General features: G+C 42.1%; 1 protein-coding gene across 9 annotated transcripts in view; it reads right to left on the bottom strand.

Moving 5' to 3' along the window:
- SPAG9 (sperm associated antigen 9) overlaps positions 1 to 18834 on the bottom strand; it is an 85884-nt gene that overhangs the window by 24012 nt on the left and 43038 nt on the right. For all 9 annotated transcript variants that reach the window (XR_008328779.1, XM_053375649.1, XM_053375651.1 and 6 more), the window contains 10 exons: positions 12865 to 12922; positions 10680 to 10832; positions 10535 to 10586; positions 9960 to 10090; positions 7700 to 7756; positions 5935 to 6108; positions 4078 to 4207; positions 1823 to 1918; positions 1329 to 1496; positions 95 to 266 (listed from right to left, as the gene is read on the bottom strand). Coding sequence is in view for 8 of the 9 variants with exons in the window: in XM_053375649.1 (XP_053231624.1) it covers positions 95 to 266; positions 1329 to 1496; positions 1823 to 1918; positions 4078 to 4207; positions 5935 to 6108; positions 7700 to 7756; positions 9960 to 10090; positions 10535 to 10586; positions 10680 to 10832; positions 12865 to 12922 (1191 nt within the window). In the remaining variant the exon portion in view is untranslated. The remainder of the gene's footprint in view (positions 1 to 94; positions 267 to 1328; positions 1497 to 1822; positions 1919 to 4077; positions 4208 to 5934; positions 6109 to 7699; positions 7757 to 9959; positions 10091 to 10534; positions 10587 to 10679; positions 10833 to 12864; positions 12923 to 18834) is intronic.

Below are 18834 nucleotides of genomic sequence, written 5' to 3'. Positions count from 1 at the left end.
TACTGCCCAGCTGAATTTTAACAGCAGTTCCAAAACAGGCAGAAGCAAACCCATGTTAACTCAAGTAATTGCCCCCCTCACCTGAGTCTCTTACCTGGTACACTAGCTATACAAAGCACATGAGAATTACAAACAATGAAACTGTCGAGGATGTTTCCTGGCTGGTTGGCATCTACAATAATGACTTTTGTAGCAGAGTGGGTGCTAGTACAGATCCACACAAGGCTTGACAATTCTTCCTGGTTTCTCAGCTCTTTCTGCTGGTCCTGTGTAGGAGGAAACCAAGACCAACCAATGTAAACGTTACACAATATGCAGGCCTAGTTTGCATATAACACTAACCTAAACCATGTATTAGTGTGAATGAGCAAAGGTGTGGGATTCCCAGAAAGAAGATTAAGACTACTGAACTCTTCCCCTGGTTCTACTGCGCTAGCCAGAGATATGCCATGATCCTGCCAAGATTATGTCCAAACCCAGGCTGACAACTGCTTTCCATCAAACAAACTGCCCACAACTAAGAACAAGCCTCAGTTACAGTTTGTAGTTTGTCTGAAGTGAGACAACTAGCCTTGCAATGATCAAAACAATCCCTGGTTTAGCCCTGGGAAGAAAGGCACCAGCAGGATGGCGGGAGGAGCACTGCAGCCACAATATTCTCTGCTAGGAAACCCTCATGTCTGCCTGATCATCTGAAGCCATCACTGGGCTTTGCCAACTGGGTCACAGTGTCATTTTAGAGTTTACTAGTTCACCCTTATTTTTATTTGGTGGGGGGGTGGCAGAGAATCACATTGTGAATTGCTAGGTGCATTTTCTACAAATGCAGACGAATAAGCAACCAGAATTACTAAATGCCAGGAGTGTTGAAGGTAGTTTTACACACAAACTCCCCCACATTATTTTCATAGCTATGCAAAATACACTTTCATGAACTAAACCGAACAGGCAAGTTTTCTGTCACGCCATAAACATGCTGGTCTTGTGGAACTAGATTTTTTCGTCTTCTCCAAATGCTCCACCTGGCCACTATAAAAGCTTTGGAACCAAGAAGCATCTAATGGAACCTAGACCTAGATGGACAGATACAATACAAAATGTGTTGTAAAAGCAAATGAATGATTTTCCATGGAAATCTGGGGTCTAATGAAGACTAGCGAACTAGCAAGCAAACACTGGTTCTTGTTCATTAGCAGGCACCAAAAGGTTTTTGAACCAATCATGCCATAATTATTGAATTATGAACACAATATTGAATATTTCTATTTTCTTGAAGTGTTAATAGATTTGCATACAGTTTCACATTTTGATTATACCTCTGACCTTACCTTGAGTTCTTGATCTAATCTATCCAAGCTACTCTGTGATGCGCTCCTCTGTTTGTTGCTCTCTGCATCTAGAGTTGTCACATCATTGTAGAACACACTGGCACCAACCACTGAACCGCCATCTCTTGTCTTCCCTCCCGATAAATTAACTCCTACAGCACACCAAAGCTACAAAACAACAAGTGAACTTTATCAAAACCCACTGGGAAAACCTGGTTATCATTTCTTTTTATAAGACATAAAAAGACAGCAAACATTTGTTGCACCCTATCATACATTATGCTTTTAGGGAAATAACAATATGACAATATTTAAAAACCAGAGTTTCTCAAAAGTATTTATTAAGCACCTGCAATTTAAATTAAACTAGGCATTGCTCAGAACCTAACAAGGATATAACTTGCTCGTGCAGAATTAGGCCTCATCTAAAAATCACTACTGGGGCATTCTTTATTTGAAAAGAGGGAACTGGAGAAAAAGGAAGACAGGTGTACCTTCATGGATGTATCCTTTTCATCGAGTGGCCTTAGGTAAACAGGCACAGGTAAGTTCTTCATTTTGTTATCACCCTGGCCACCACCATTTACAACCTAAAAAGTGAGAAAGAAATATTTACTTTGCTTCAAAACGTTTCTGGCATCTTACAGACCAGTTTGTCGCAAGCCCATATCAGAATTTGATAGGTTTGCCAAGATGACCAGAATATTAGACTGTCTGGGAAGAACAATCATAGATCCACTCAGTTTAAAGTCATACACTAGTGAGATCAAAGCCAGAGGGGGGCAGTATTGTAATTTTAAAAGTCTATCTTGCCAGATTAGCTAAGAGGCCCTTCTCAGCAGCTAATATATATATAAAAAGGGGGGAGTGTAAAATAAACAAAGCCTTATGCACAAAGACTGGGAGGGGGTTAAAGCTATACTTATCTATGCAGATCATAGTTTAAGACAGGGGTCAGCAAACTTTTTCAGCAGGGGGCCAGTCAACTGCCCCTCAGACCTTGTGGGGGCAGACGATATTGGGGGGGGGCAATTGAACTACTTCCTATGCCCCACAAATAACCCAGAGATGCATTTTAAATAAAGCACACATTCTACTCATGTAAAAACATACTGATTCCCAGACCGCCCCGCAGGCTGGATTTAGAAGGTGATTGGGCCGGATCCGGCCCTCAGGCCTTAGTTTGCCTACCCATGGTTTAAGACCTTAAAACATTTTCCATAAAAATATGCAAGGTAGCACACATGTTCTCAAACTTCAGAAAAATGTGCAGTAACAACATTCCATTACAAAGAGGTTTGAACACAAAGCCATCCCACTCTTCCCACAGCTCAGTGACCTTTTATTGCTAGTTGTTCTTTCTGAACAGCAGCATTTGTGTTTAAATGGGAAAATTCTGCCTTTTAATAAGAAGAATGAAGCAAGCCCAACTTCCCGGTTTAAACTAGTTCCAGATTTCATTTTTACAAGTAAACACGATAGCTCCACAGATCACCAACGCTTTGTGATCACCACAAAGGAATTGCCTTCAGCTATTAACCAGAAATCCTTTGTGCAACATGCAGGTCCCTGGGTTCAGATGGGACCCTGCTTAGGGTTCCCTTGTTTTAGGTCTCCTTTCAGCAGCAGCCTTGTAACTTCAAAATGCAGGGCTAAACTGCTTTGCTCAGTCCCATACCTGCACTATGTTAATCCTGCCTTCATTTTGCTAGGCTTTTTAAAATCCTTTCTAACCCTTTCAAAGATGCTTTAGTTTTCTGTGGAGCTGTAAGGAGGCTTTATGTAATACTTGGTTTTAAAGGAAGACTGCAATGTGAAATTGATGAGAGGTTCAACGCTATCAACTTGTGGAGATAAATGATTTTTATCATGCTACATTTGTTACTTGGCTTACCAATACCAGGATGCCTGTGTTTTTAACATATTTTTAATTTTTATGAATGGCCACTCTTAACATTATTGCCACCCACAAAAGCTTGTGCCACAATAAAGTTGCTAGTCTTTAAAGTGCCCCAAATTTGCTGTTTTTAATTGTCAATTTTGCTTTAGCTTTGTCAGGGTATTATTCTTGTGTGGTGCCTTCATTACATGTATTTAGGCATCAGGCAAAAACATTCCTCTTCTCCCAGACCTTTGGCTAATTAAACAATGTATGGCCTTTAAAACTGGTGTGTGTGTGTGTGTGTATGTATTGCTTTTCTTTCTTTCTATACAGTAATACCTCGGGTTGAATACACTTCGAGTTGAGCGTGTTCGAGTTGCGCTCCTCGGCAACCCGGAAGTAACGGAGCGCGTTACTTCTGGGTTTCACCACTTGCGCATGCGCAGACGCTCAAAATGACGTCATGCGCAGAAGCAGTGAAAAGCAATGCGCGCGTGCGCAGACGTGCCATCGCTACTTACGTTTACTTCGATGCGAACGGGGCTCCGGAACAGATCCCGTTCGAATCTAGAGGTATCACTGTAGTATGCATTTTTGCGTTTTCATACTGTAAACTGTCCTGTGATCCTCAGATGAGGTGTGGTATAGAAATTTAATTAATAATAATAATTCTATATGGCAATTTGTAGGCATGATAATCTCTGCACAGGTATTTAAATAGCTCCATGTTTTGGCTGAGGTTGATAGAATCTGGAGGGTTACAGGTTTCCCACCTTGCTGAAAATGAAAATGCCTTTGGTGACCTACCACCAAAATATCCCCAAACTAAAACACATGAACAGGGATGAGCAGCTGATAACACAATACCTGTTTATATTTCTGAGGAAGGCTCCAACCAAAAGCTTGCACTCTACCATCTTCCTTCTGAACATGGGCTTTCACTTGGCGGTACTGTTCTCTCTTCTGCTCTCTACGTGAGGCAAGACTGGCCTCAGACCTTGGCAAAAGGGAGGGACACATTTTTTTTTTATTCCAAGTTCCTCTATACCTTCCAATCCCCATTAGCCCAAATAAAACTTTTCAAAGTTATGTAGGGGGTGGCAGAAGAGGTTCTTCAAAGTTAATACGCAAGTGAAATCTGTATTACTCCCCGGACACTATACTTCCTCTTCAAGGTACTTGTTTTTTTCTCTCAGTGAGAAACTGTCAGCACAATGCTTCTAAGGTTTCTAGGGCAGCATGGCTCTCTGGCACGACCTGCTGCTGAAGTCTGCATCTGGTAACATATTTGGATGAAGAGGGGGAAGCAACGTCTGACGCTGCAACCAAACTGGTATGGTGGAAAGCTTTCATTTGAAGGTCTTTTTAAATTACCCATATTCTGTATTCCACCCAAAGGGGGTTCTCTAATGTAACAATCAGGCCATATGACCTGAGGATTTGGGAATTCTAATCATGGAGAGGATTCTCCATTCCACCCCTTCATCTCTCACACTAACAGCCTTAAGAGGCTTCTAGTTATACCTGGAAACCCAGAATGCCTTCCACCAACCTCTGAAGAGAGGACAGCAACACTTTTATTTGATGAGGACTTAGCAATGCCGATTCAGACTTCTGTTATCTAAAGGATAGACTACTATTATGTTCTCTACATGAAGGTGCCTCCCAAAACTGTAAGGAGGCTTCAGTTAGTATAGAACTGGCTGGTATTTGTCGGTGTAGCTTTATGATGGGAGAGGAAAACAGCGCTTTCCTGCCCCTCAGTTCACCCCACAACCACATTCCTTTGCTTGCGGAAATATTTGCCCACACCAAGCTAGGCTACTTTTTTGCGGTTTCAAAAGTTGTTAGGAGGTTGTGCATATCCTGGCAAACTTTTCAAAGGTCCCAGTTCAGTTCTCTCTTGGCTCATTTGGTCTATTAAGATCATAGGGTTCCTAATGGGGTACCATGGGAGGAGACTGTCCCTGAACTACTCTGGTCCTACACCATTTAGTGCTGCATAGATTATAACACCTTTCACTGTGCCAGGAGGAGCCAGCCACAGATACATCAGAGCACTGGTGACATGCGCTTCTGGGCTCCTCTGATTCATGCTAACTTTGCAAACACAATTAACCAAAGCTCTACCTGGGCAAAACATACAAACTGAGCACTGTGAATGGAAACACTGTTGAGGAAATGAAAGTCGGTGCTGAAAGGCACTGAGGGATTTTAAGCACAAGTTACATTAGTTCAAGTAAGGCAGTAAAGGGCATTATACTTAAGGTATACCCCTCCCCAAAGGCAATATGCCACATTAGTGTGTGCTGTATGGATATCATGGGTTATTTTACACAGACGTATCATAAAGGGACAAGGGTACTGTTTAATTCCATGTTTGGACCAGATAACTAAATAAATATGGGCGAGGTTATTTCTGAGAACAAGCAAGATTCTGGCTTGGCTAACTAGTTATGCAGCCCCCAAGAATAAGAATATAATATGTTGAATAAATTGTTGTAATTGTTATGCAACAGAGGCTACCACATTTATGCACATAGTCTTCTTTTTGTCCATAAAAATCCAACAGCTACTATCTGTTATTCCAATACTTCAAGGTTTGATCAACCTGAACCCTGGTTTTGATATTTCTACTACAATACATGCTGGCATTGCTGATATATTCAAATAATTCTATATTGCTGGCATACTTTTAGTTTGTATAAGCAAAGCAAGTCTTACTCTTCACTGAGGAAATCGAAGGCTTTTGATTTGTCACTGGGTAACTGGGATAAAGTGCTGCTTCTTTTCTTGACTGATGGAGTAATGTGGGAGGTTGGAGCATTGTACTTAACATTAACTGGTGGTTCTGGTTTCTTAGCAGTATTGCCTGATGAGCTGAATAGTCTGCTAAAACTGGAGATCACAAAAAAAGGTAGAAGCATGTGAGTACACAGACACACCCAAAAGCCAAACTGGCTTCAAATGTACAACAATGAGTAAGGAAACGTAGTAAGAAAGGAATGGGCCCAAACACAGCAGCCATTAACTGTCCCACACAGCTCACACCATCAGAACAGCAGCATTACGCTTGCAACACTCATCATAACTATTCCATGCACATCCAGGCCAAGAATGAAGATAAAGACTTGGCATTTACGCAGGGGCTAGAGAACGCTCTGGTGTCTGAAAATGTGGTGTCAAAAACAGCTTTCTATATACATACAGGGCTGGTACAAAAAAAAAAATGTGATGCTGGCTTCTATTTTTATTTTCATGTATTTACTTTTATTTCCATCTTTTTACTGCCTGCCCTTCATCCTGAGGTCCCAGGGTGGGTTCGACTCCTGCACCTGAAAATTTGAGATGCTTCTCTATCTGTATAGCAAATTTCTAGACCCGAGATAGTTAAGGCCACCATAGGCAACACCACTCAGTAATTCAGGCTCTGAAGCATTGATAAACAGTATAGTTTCCCCAAAACTTATAGGCACACAAGCAGTTTGATCATTATCTCAGTTGATGTGCCATAGTGATTAAAAGCATGAGCTTTGCTCCGTAAGTCACAGAACTCATCATGGAGCTTGGTAAATGTTCCTTAGGCAGGATGCTACCTCCATCTCACCATTATTTATAACATGGAGATAAATCTGGCATAGCCTACAAGATTGTTGTAAGGATTGCAGATGGTTTGCCCAAAGCATTTCATATAACCTAAATATCATTGTGTATATCATGCGTATGCCACCGAGTACAAGTTTACTAGACTACTAGACTATGAGTCCAGATATAGAGGATCCGTAACTTCAATGAATTCTGTTTCCCCACAGCAAAAGGCAGGGATGGACAGGATTGGTTTCAGTTCAGAATATGAACTACAATAAAGGTAAAAGAAACACAATTCCACAAGAATCCAGCACCTTCACATCCAAGTCCTGCAGATTCACTACTATTTAGACAGGAGCCCAAAGATTTCTATTAAGTCTTAAACCGCAAAAAAGTATTAAATAAAATAACTTCTGGGATCCACAAGATTTTAATATTTAATCACACAATAATTAATCTCTCACAATTTTAGTACTCTCTCACATTTGGCTTCAGTAATTACGTTTAGAACATGGAACATAAATTAGCACTTCACAAATTCTCACACCAAGTTCTGGCGTACTTGAAATTATATGCAAACCACACCAAAAGCTACCCAAACTTCAGTTTACTTTCATATTCATAGAACAGCTGCTAACAAAACTCTGCACTCTTGTGTCAGAATTCTGGTTCCTTTTTTTTTAATGCCACAATTAGATTAAGGCAATTATGTTTCTCAGCCAAGTGCATAACCAACATTGCAAGATGCATCTTACAATCTGTCTTTAAGTTCAGTCTTACCCAGTTGGCATTCTAGATGGCAAAGAGAAAATAGGTTTGTTGTTATTGGTTCCTTGCGCAGTAAAGAAACAAAAAAGGCTTTGTGCATAATACCAGCATCTGACTGCGTTTCAGTACTTACAACTGCCAAAGGCTTGATCTCTTCTTCTCTTGCATGGCTGGATTTTCTCGTGATGCCCTAAAGAAAAAAATCAAAAGCTAATTAGCTGAGCAATAGGATGACCTAGAATGCTCTGCACGACACATCAAAGGAGCAAATGGCTCATGTCTGATTACAAGATACAATACTATTAAATTGATGAGGTGGGTGGGGAGGGATTGCTGAATAAACAGGGTGCAATTTAACATAGTGCTAAATGGGGCATGTGTGTGCAGAACATGGCCTGTTTGAGCAGCAAGACATTTCCATTCTTCACATGCCCTCTAAACTTGTTCTGGGTTTAGTTGTACATGAAGCTAGATTACTGTTCAACAAAATTAGTATCTGGATATTCTAAAAGTTCAAGTTACTATTTTGACCGCTCATCCCCTAAAAACACACACACATTAGTATAACTGGTGAAGGGTAAACAGTGTAAGGGCATCAAACGCTTTTCAATCTGTTTTTTTGTTCACTGCCGATTTTACAGAAGGTTAAGTTCCTGATAAGATCATCCACCGCTTGATGACGGTTTTGTCCACCACATGCATGCATTAAGAAAGCAGTTCCAAACAGTCAAGTGTACACAATAATTTTATCAGAGGAAGTACCAAGTATTATGGCTGCAAAAGCTTCATGTGCAAGGAATAAGGGGACTGCTCCATGGTAGAATGTGGCTCATGCAAAACAAGTCAACTTAGACACAAAGAGGTCTAATATCTTTCCATAGTAAAACTAAACTGTAGCAATCACATCCAACCATTAGGTGGCAGCCAAATGAGATGTTAAAAGTACAGGAGTGCCTAGGGAAGAAGTTCAAAGTGAGATGTACAGTAAGCCCCTCCTACTGCTGCAGATCATCTCCTTGGAGTCTGTCTGCCAAGCACCATCTCTTTATTCAGAGATATGATACTAAATGTGTGCCCAGCTTTTGGGTGGGTGGGTGGGGAATGCCAAGAGCTAAGCAATGGGTGGGGAGGGTAGGAAACTGCCTGGTCCATCTAGCCCAGTGTTTCTCAAACTTGGGTCTCCAGCTGTTGCCAGACTACAACTGCCATCATCTCTAGCTAGCAGGACCAGAAGTCAGGGATGATACGAGTTGTAGTCCAACAACAGCTGGAAACACAAGCTTGAGAAACACTGGCTCATTATTTTCTGCCCTGACTGGCAGCAACTCTCTGGGGCAGCCTTTCTCAACCTGTGGGTCCCCAGATGTTGTTGAACTACAACTCCCATCACCCCTAGCTAGCAAGGCCAGAGCTCAGGGATGATGGGAGTTGTAGTCCAACAACATCTGGGGACCCACAGGTTGAGAACCACAGGAAGTCAAAGTTGAAGAAAAGATATTGGAAGATAAAAGGGGGGAAAATATTTACTTTCATTATTATCATTTTGTGTGTGGGTGTGGGTGTGTGGGTCTCTGCACATGTGTGTGTTTTTGTATGGAATGTTTGGGAGGAAATAAGACGGTAAATAACAAATAACAAACTAAATGTTGATGTATGTAATTTTTATTTCTTAATTATATTTAGTGGTAGTATGGTTGTATTGTTTTTTGTAACATAAAATCATTCAATAAAAATTATTATTAAAAAGAGAGAGAGAACCGCTGCTCTAGGGTTTCAGGCAGGACTCTCTCAGCCCTACTTGGGAAGTTAACCTGGGATGCTCTACATGCTACAACCCTTCCCCTTGGATGGTCCTGCCCCCTTTTACTGTTAAAAATAACCTACTCTCCACAACGCAATACAGTGGTACCTCAGGTTACATACGCTTCAGGTTACATACGCTTCACGTTACAGACTCCGCTAACCCAGAAATAGTACCTCGGGTTAAGAACTTTGCTTCAGGATAAGAACAGAAATTATGCTCTGGCGGCGCAGCGGCAGCAGGAGGCCCCATTAGCTAAAGTGGTGCTTCAGGTTAAGAACAGTTTCAGGTTAAGAACAGACCTCCAGAACGAATTAAGTTCTTAACCCAAGGTACCACTGTACAATAATAGCAGCAGTTTCACAGAATCACAGATTGGTAGAGTTGGAAGGGACCAAAGGGATTATTTAGTCCAACCCACTGAAATTATATGAGAGAGAGAGAGAGAAAGAGAAAGAGAAAGAGAAAGAGAGAGAGAGAGAGAAAGAGAAAGAGAAAGAGAGAGAGAGAGAGAGAGAGAGAGAGAGCGCTATCCAGCATTGCAACCATAACCGTAAAATACTATGAACAAGCATAAGAAAACTGCACTTGCCGTATCATCTCAGTCCATCGCACTGCTTCTTGGAGCTCCATTAGCCGCTCTTTATACTGATTTCTTTCCATGAGGACACGGGCCATTTCAACCCGAGTGAATCGCTTTCTCTGAGCAGTAGGAATGTCACTCTGCACATGGGGGTGGAGGGAAAAGAGAACCAAGAATGCTTAACGTAGCAAATTACGTACAGTTTAAGGAGGAGTTACTTTCTCTTCCATCACCAATGAACTGCACTAAGGGCCTAAGACAGTCGTTTCGAAATAATTTACGGGTGTTTATGGCTATATATAAAGTGCAGTAATGGGCGGGAAGAAACCGTGCCAACAATGGAAGCAGCCCCTCACAGCCCCTTGGTGTCCAAAGGAGGAGTGGGGTGGAGGAAGCAGACTAATTCAGCATCCCCCAGATGTCATAGTCCACTCTACAACTGCAAGAGGAGTTGCAGCAGATAAAGAAAGGACAAGGGCACACTTCTTCTCAAAAACTCTTTCAAAAGGTCAGGGTATTTTAAGAGCAATGTTACACAAATAAGAAACAGGATTAGATAAAAAGCTGCCAATGCAATTACATACATCATCCTCTTCCTTTGCTTTTTGCCTCGCTTCTTCTGCTTCCGCTCGGGCTCTAAACAAGATGCAAGAGTTATCAGTGAAGTTAGTTGCAGAATCCCTGGTAAGATCTTCTCTGCTGTACATGAAACAAGCGTATTACACTCACTTTCTAAGTTCTTCTTCCAATTCCTTGTTCTTCTCTTCAAGCTTTTGTTTGGCCAGTTTTACAGCTTCCAGCTCTCCTTTCAGCACATCCTTCTCGCAGGTGAGCTCATCTACTTTTGCTATTAAGTCATTCTTCACCACATTCAAGGCATTTCTGAAGACAACAAAGATAGCTGTAATTAGGTCATTTCTATCAGTATCACATGAGGGACGCGGGTGGCCTCTGTGGGTTAAACCACAGAGCCTAGGACTTGCTGATCAGAAGGTTGGCAGTTCAATTCCCTGCAACGGGGTGAGCTCCCGTTGCTCGGTCCCTGCTCCTGCCCACCTAGCAGTTCGAAAGCACGTCAAAGTGCAAGTAGATAAATAGGTACCGCTCCGGCGGGAAGGTAAACGGCGTTTCCATGTGCTGCTCTGGTTCGCCAGAAGCGGCTTAGTCATTCTGGCCACATGACCTGGAAGCTGTACGCTGGCTCCCTCGGCCAATAAAGCGAGATGAGCGCCGCAACCCCAGAGTTGGTCACGACTGGACCTAATGGTCAGGGGTCCCTTTACCTTTTTACTAGTATCACAGAAATTGATCTATTTATTTTTACTACCGTTATTTCAATCCTATCATAGGAATTCAAGCGACAAAGAGTTATACCCCTCCCCCCACTTACAAAAATAGCTTTGGGCAGTATTAAACTAATGAGTCCCACTAGCGGAAGCCTGCACTACGCCTTCCACCAGGAGAATCCCCAGAGCAGTATGGGGAGAGTGCATCACCACATCTGGCAAGCTGAAATGTCTGCACTGATGGAACAATTGCCGCAGCACTACGTTGACACTGGCTGCCCCAGATTCATATTTTGTGTCCCGTTTCTATTCACAGCGACAGTTTCAACAGCTTGCACAAAACTTAGTTTGCAACATTTGTGGGTTTTTTTGGCAAATAGTATAATATGTCATATTGAACTAGCTCAGGGTTGTCTAACCCTCAGTTTGGGGGGTGTCTAATATTGCCCCCCAGGAACCCTCTAAATTTGACAGCAGCAAAAATGATTACCGTATTTTTTGCTCTATAAGACTCACTTTTTCCCTCCTAAAAAGTAAGGGGAAATGTGTGTGCGTCTTATGGAGCAAATGCAGGCTGTGCAGCTATCCCAGAAGCCAGAACAGCAAGAGGGATCGCTGCTTTCGCTGCAGCATCCCTCTTGTTGTCCTGGCTTTTGAGATTCAGAATATTTTTTTTCTTGTTTTCCTCCTCCAAAAACTAGTTGCGTCTTATGGTCTGGTGCGTCTTATAGAGTGAAAAATACGGGTAAGTGAACACAGTACTGGGCAATAACCCACCTCTTTATCTGATCTGTACACCTGGGGGGGCAGTATGCCTGTGGGTGTCTGCGCACATGTGAGAGTGCTGAGTGGCCACACCCTCTTTTGGCCATATCCACAACTGTGTGTGGCCCCAGGGGGTTGGTGAATCCTGCGCCCCAAAAACATTAGCCTTGCCTAAACTAGTCTAGCATTGCAACATCTAAGCAGATCCTCTTGGACAGTGCTTTTTTCTGGGGATACGCATACCCCTAGACATTTTGCGAATCTAAGTTTGGCCTCATTGAGGGGCAGTATTTCAAGTAGGAAAATGAGAGTACCCCTAAACATTTCTTAAGGGGGAAAAAGCACTGCTCTTGGGAACAAACAATTAGCAAATGAGGGAGAATTGCTTCTGATTGTCCTGAAGCTATTGCCGGTCAGCTACACTTTAGAAACCCAAGCTCTAGTGTTCTGAGATTCCCTGTGCTTTTCGTAATTTTGTACCTTTCATGAACTAAAGAAATATGTAAGGAAAAAGGTAAAGGACCTCTGGATGGTTAAGTCCAGCCAAAGAAGACTATGGGGCTGCAGCAGTCATCTCACTTTAGGCCGAGGGAGCTGGCGATTGTCCACAGACAGCTTTCTGGGTCATGTGGCCAGCATGACTAGACAGCCTATTATATTAATTATATTAACCATTAGAGATCAAAATAGTGCAAACACCTAAAGCATCAACTAACCTACATCTGTCACCTAGATATATGGAACAAGGGCCTTGGGAATAATTGATTATATCCTTTATGAACCAGCAACCAGTCTCATGATCAATTTTAAAACCAAGTTTAGCAGAAACAATTCTATGTTCAACAGCTGAAAAAGTTACTCACTTGGTTTCTAGCAGTTGTGTATTTTCTAAGATAAGGTTTTCAACTTCACGACCCATTCCTTTCAAAGACAGAACAGAGTAAACAGCTTAAAAACATTGAAATTACTAGTGCAAGTGTTAGTTCTCAAACTTATGTACCCTGATACAGAGTTTAGTGTATGCTGCTCCGAGGTTCATGTGGGGCTACTATGTAAGTGGGACTCCACATTAATTTCAATGGAAGGAACTGCACTGGTTGTACATAGATTAGCTTCCTCCACTGAAATGTATCCAATCATTTATTTAATAGTGTTGCATACTGCTTCTCAAGCCACCTCTCAAACAGTCAATAAAATATAAAAATGAAAGAACAACCTATGCAGGTAGGATTGTTCTTGGAGTTTATCAAAGCACCTGATTCCTTAATAGCTGAAAACGACAGTTTTCAAAACTAAATCTTGCTGCTGGACTTTTAAAGTGTTCAACAGGTAGGCTCTCTGAAGCCCAGAAGAACAATGCGAAATATTTTCAGTCCAAAAATCCAATGTTTAACTGCTCTTGCAGAAAATAAATTGTATTAAAACAGCAAGTGTTGAAAATTGATTAAAGTTGACACTACAAATTTAAATTACGTATATTTGATGCTGAAAGCCGTGTCACAACACAGAGAGGAGATGCAGAACATGAAAAAGCTCAAAGACAATGCAACGCCCTTGCAAATGTTCCCCAAATGAGATGATACCTTACCAAAGAAATTATGGTCTTTAAAGCCCATGAATCCCATGAAGAGCAAGAAGAAGAAGAAATATTTTATGTAAGGAGAGCAGTATGAGTGAGGTACAGCACAATACTAGAGATATGAGTGATTTCAAAGCAAAGCCAGCAGTAAACGCCTGAAGCCAAATTATGTTCTGATTTAAAAATGACTCATATAGTAAGACAAAAACAGTTAAAAGAGAGTAGTGTCAAAAAGTATGGTCAAGATCTAGGAGAAGCCTCAGTGGACCAAGCATTGCTCTAGTCCGGCATCCCATCTCTAACACTGGAACCTCCAAGAAACCCATAAAGAGGCTATGAGGCCTTTCTTCTTCAGTTTGTCCCCAGGAATCTAAATCCCAAAAGGTAACACTGCTGAAACTAGGGGTTCCATTTAGCCAGGGAGGTTGTAGAAAGACCTACACCCTTCAAGACTGACTAACCCCCACCTCCTGCCACTGCCTCTTGAAGCCACCTGCCCATGGCCATCACCACATTTTAAAATAGGGAATTTAATCAGTTAATTATGGGTTGCATGTCAGTCACGCACTTCTTTCTTTGGTCCGTTTTGAATTACTTTCCTTGGTTCTTTTTGTTGAAGGGGTGTGTGTGTGTGTGTGTGTGTGTGTGTGTGTGTGAACATACACACTCACACACACATATGAAAATAAGGTAGTGCCCAATTTTACTGAATGACCCCAAGGCAAAGCCAAAAGGACACACCCACCCATCTAGTCTTTCCAAGCCACACATAATTTACCTGTCATCACCCCTTTTTCTTTTCCTAAAGTCCCAAATGCTTAAGGGTTTCCACAAGGCAGAAAATGTTCTTGACCATTTTAGTTGCCTTATTCTGCACTTTCCCCATCTCTGCAGTATCTTTTTGGCGAAGGGACAATGGAGGTCGTACATGGTTGGTCGGTATAAATCAGGCATCCCCAAACTTGGCCCTCCAGCTGTTTTGGGACTACAATTCCCATCATCCCTGACCACTGTTCCTGTTAGCTAGGGATGATGGGAGTTGTAGTCCCAAAACAGCTGGAGGGCCAAGTTTGGGGATGCTTGGTATAAATGGTGTTACAAACACTGGCAGCTGTTACTTTGTTAAAGTGTCCATTATGGGGGTGACCTTTACAGCTTATGATATACCAACAGCTACACATTTCAGACCTCTGAAAGGTATCTAAAGTTATAACGTTCCAATAATATTTGGGGGAAGCAGCAATGTCATAGCTACATTCTTGATGGCCCACCATAAAAAAACACGGGTGTTTAAACTGGGCTTCCCTTCTTGCATCAATCTTAGAACACAGGCCGATAAAAGGTTACAGGTTTCTGGGCAAATCTAGGAAAATTAAGACCCTGCTAAAATGTGTATAGCGTTGGAACGTATTTGCTATTTACACATGTATTTGCAAAACTGAGCAAATGAGACCAACTCCTCAAACAGAATAAGCACGTAGTAATTTAGTGCTTCTCCACAGGAAATGGGCTGCTCACCTGGCGGGAGGCAGGGAGGGCAGGTCCCTATATTTACACCACAAGCTGCCCACTCTATTGAAATGAACAGGTAAGTACCTGCACAAGGAGGGGAGCTCTGTGCACCCACTGGAGTAGTGTACGAAGTCACTGGAACAAGGCCAATATCTTGCTCCTCGATTCCTTAAGCATACTGAATGTACTCTTTTGAGAAATAAGGATCATATTCTCTAAAACGCATGGAATGCTGACTAATGCCAGGGAAACAAGGTATCTCGCTTTTATGTGGCCGCTCTCACAGTGCTGACACAGATACGCAGATCAAAACCCACCTGCAAGAAGTCTCACTGTTGGAGAGGGGCTGCAGCTCAGTGGCAGAGAATTGCATGCAAAGGTCTCAAGAAGGTTCAATCTCCAGGTAGGGATGGGAAAGAACTCTGCCTGAAACCCCAAGGAGCTGCTGCCAATCACTGCTGCCAATTCTGAGCTGGGTGGACCTGTGGTCTGAATCAGTATAAGGAAGCTTCCTATGTACTGCACTTGCTGCGCAGGAGAAAGGAACCCTGCCCTCATTCTGCCAGGATAGCAGCATCACAATGCATTCTTCATGCCCTCCAACTAGCCAGCTCTTCAATTTACATCCTACAATGCGTTTGACATGTGCTTGTGCTTTAAATACAAAAGAAGGGGGCCCTGTACTCAGTGATCAGCAAACAGTCATGATGGTTTCAGAAGGTTTGTTTGTTTGTTTGTTTGTTTGTTTGTTTATACTGCCCTTCATCCCAAGATCCCAAGGAGGATACAAAATGAGAATACAAAATACTTCAAACCGTGTTCTTATTTCCAACTGCTTCTCCATGTTTGGGTGGTTTCACAAGACAGAACTTGGGCCAGTATCTGCCTATATCTGTAGAAAATAATGGGTCTTTTCTTCAAAAGTGGCTGAAGTTTGAGTATTAGAGGATTTCAAAAAGTGCTGTTCATAGAGATAAACTTGAGTTATTTGCACTACACTTTTAACTGCTGGTGTCCCTAACAGAGAAACGATTATCAAACAAAATGGTTGGGGGGTGGGGAGATACCAAGCAGGATAAAAACCAAAATAACAACATATATTATGATAGCAGCAGCCAAGAATATTGAACTTCAAAACAATCACTTTCGAAAATATAAAAATCATACACACCAGAATATTCCCCTGGGTATGCAGCCCAAGAGAAAGAAAATTGGAGAATCCCATGTAAACTAATATTGTGGAACCATACTCCATAAGTCAAACAGCAGATATATTGCATATCACACTACAAAACAAGGCATTTCATACAAAATGCACACTTATTTCAAACTGAGTCCCACTGAACTCAGTAGGACTTCTGTATAAACACATTAGGATTATTGTGCCACATTTAGTCGTTTCCCTTCAAATCCTAGAAGATCCAGGCTAAAGTCTGGGATCCTCCTACCCTTCAAATGTTGGATTCTATTCCCATCCAGCCATGATGGCCAAAGGTCAGGATGATGGAAACTGTGCTCCACCAACATCAAGGGGGTAGCAGGTTCCTCATCCTTAATCCGGGTTATGTGAGTTGCGTCTGCAACCCTCTCTTAAAACAGACATCAAGAGCTTTAAAAGCAACTCATTAATAAACCCATTAAAAGGACATCAGTAGAGTCAAGACTCTCCATTTCACTAGTTAATGCTGTCCATCGTATATTCATTCAAATCAGCCAACTTAATTGCAGAAGACAATGAATGGAGAAGACTGATGCTATTCACCAAGTTACATATGTGACCCCCCCCCCCTTATTCGAAAGCCAAATACTTGTAATGCTTTTTAAATTTTTAAATAAAGTCAAATCATAAATGCTGTTTGAAATAGATGAATGAAATTTATATTGCCCACCACAAAGAGAATAAAATGTACTTGAGTATCTGCAGCACATCTGTTGAAATGCATAATTCTAGCCGAGGTTACATGCAGAGTTTTGTAACTACCTTCCAATAATAAAAAATAAAAAATCCTGGCACCTGGGCTATGCCAGGGCTTGTTTCCTGCTCAACTCCAGAAAGAGCAGAACTACTACTGAAACCTTTATTTTCATTCCTGTGACTGCAGCGGTGCCTGGCATATACCATGCTGTGCTGACATTATAGCATAAAAATGAAGGTGCGCCATAGGGAAGCAGGCAAAGGAGCAATCCTACTAGCTGCAGTTGCCAAGTGATATTGGCCTACCTCAATTGCTCAACAGAACCTGGAGTGTGTGGTATTGAGAAGGCACACATATGTGCTCTATCAGGGGGAGCACGGCAGTTGAACTCAACCACCTGGCCCTTTAATGCTTGTGCTTGGGTTACACAGTTCAGGCATGTACACCAAAAGGAAGTGAGGATTCTGGCTAACCTGATATTTTCACACAAAGTCATGGCAACCATCCCAGAGATGCGACACAACTGGGTAGTTGTCTATTTTTCTTCCCGATCAGCTGGAAACACTCCCTTGTCAACACTGTTTCCTTCTGTGAGTACTTCTAGACTACTATTCCATTTGCTGAATTTAAATCTGCATTCGAGGTCTCGCTTGCAGCTCTGCAAATATGACATTTTGCAAACTTGGCCTACAGCTGATTTTGGGCAATTCCTTCTTCCCACTGCACCCCATCACTCCTCATCGCATGCCCTTCAGAAGGGGCCACTGACACTCTAGAGACTTTTCTGGAAGCACAGGAGGGAGAGGGGGCAGGCAAATCCCATTCAGCTTGAGTTTTTCTACTCAGTAACCAAACCTTCATCTTCTATTGTGCCCATGGCTAGCTAGAATCTTAGGCTCACTGTCCAAAATAATATTTAGCAATTACAAACATTTGCCTTTTCCTGATCCTTTTAAATGGGCCTCTTTGGTCTTCTTCGTGACCCAAAATAGAAAATCTGCTTGGGGAAATAGTGTACATTACAAAATGTGCCCCTCTTACAGCGGAGCATAGGGCTGCTATAGAGGCATCTGGCTTACTGATTCCATATGATGCCAGTCTTTGACACTGCAGAAGACATCTGCTGACAGCCTGCAAGAACCAACCCACCAAACTGCTATTGGGCCTTGATTTGCATCAAATGGGAATCTACAAAGTTTGAGCAGTGCTAGGTTTATTTATTATGTAGGTTTAGCAATCCTCCTAATGGGGATAGTCTGACATTCTTTAACAGAACTGACTGTGGAACTGGGCTCATCTCCTTTAACTATAGCTGGTGGAGAAGTTCCGATCTGGAAAAATCATCTAGGCTGTAATGGATCTGGATGAGGGTCCTTAGAAAGGGTATCTAGAGGGACCTCTGCATATCAAAGAATGGAGGATGACCGTATTTCAGAAATGAGGCCCCTCCTGCCCTTGTATGCTGATGACCAAAAGAGACAGGAGCAGCCAATGAGGGCTCTGTTTTCAGCTTGCTATTTACCAAATTAAACTGGTTATTTCACCAGTCCTTAAAAACTCAAGAGCAAATGCTTGATTCACTTCATTATTCAGGTAGTCTTGTGCCTCTGCATATTATTGTACAGGCTGATGGTTCTGGGGGCTGTTTCAGATATCCTCCCCATGTCACATGACTTCCTTCTCACCTGATGAGTAGCTGCTACACCTGCACTGAAACCTTACCCAAACCTATCAGGGACTCAATGGAACTTACTTCTGAGTGCAACCTAGGACTGCACTAAAACAGATATCTGAATAAACAGTCTAAAGACTCCCTTTGGTAAAAA

Source organism: Podarcis raffonei, chromosome 2, assembly GCF_027172205.1.
Source record: "Podarcis raffonei isolate rPodRaf1 chromosome 2, rPodRaf1.pri, whole genome shotgun sequence".
NCBI classification, from domain to species: Eukaryota; Metazoa; Chordata; class Lepidosauria; order Squamata; family Lacertidae; genus Podarcis; species Podarcis raffonei.
Note: the sequence above shows the minus strand (reverse complement) of the source record. Positions and strands in the feature narration are given on the sequence as shown.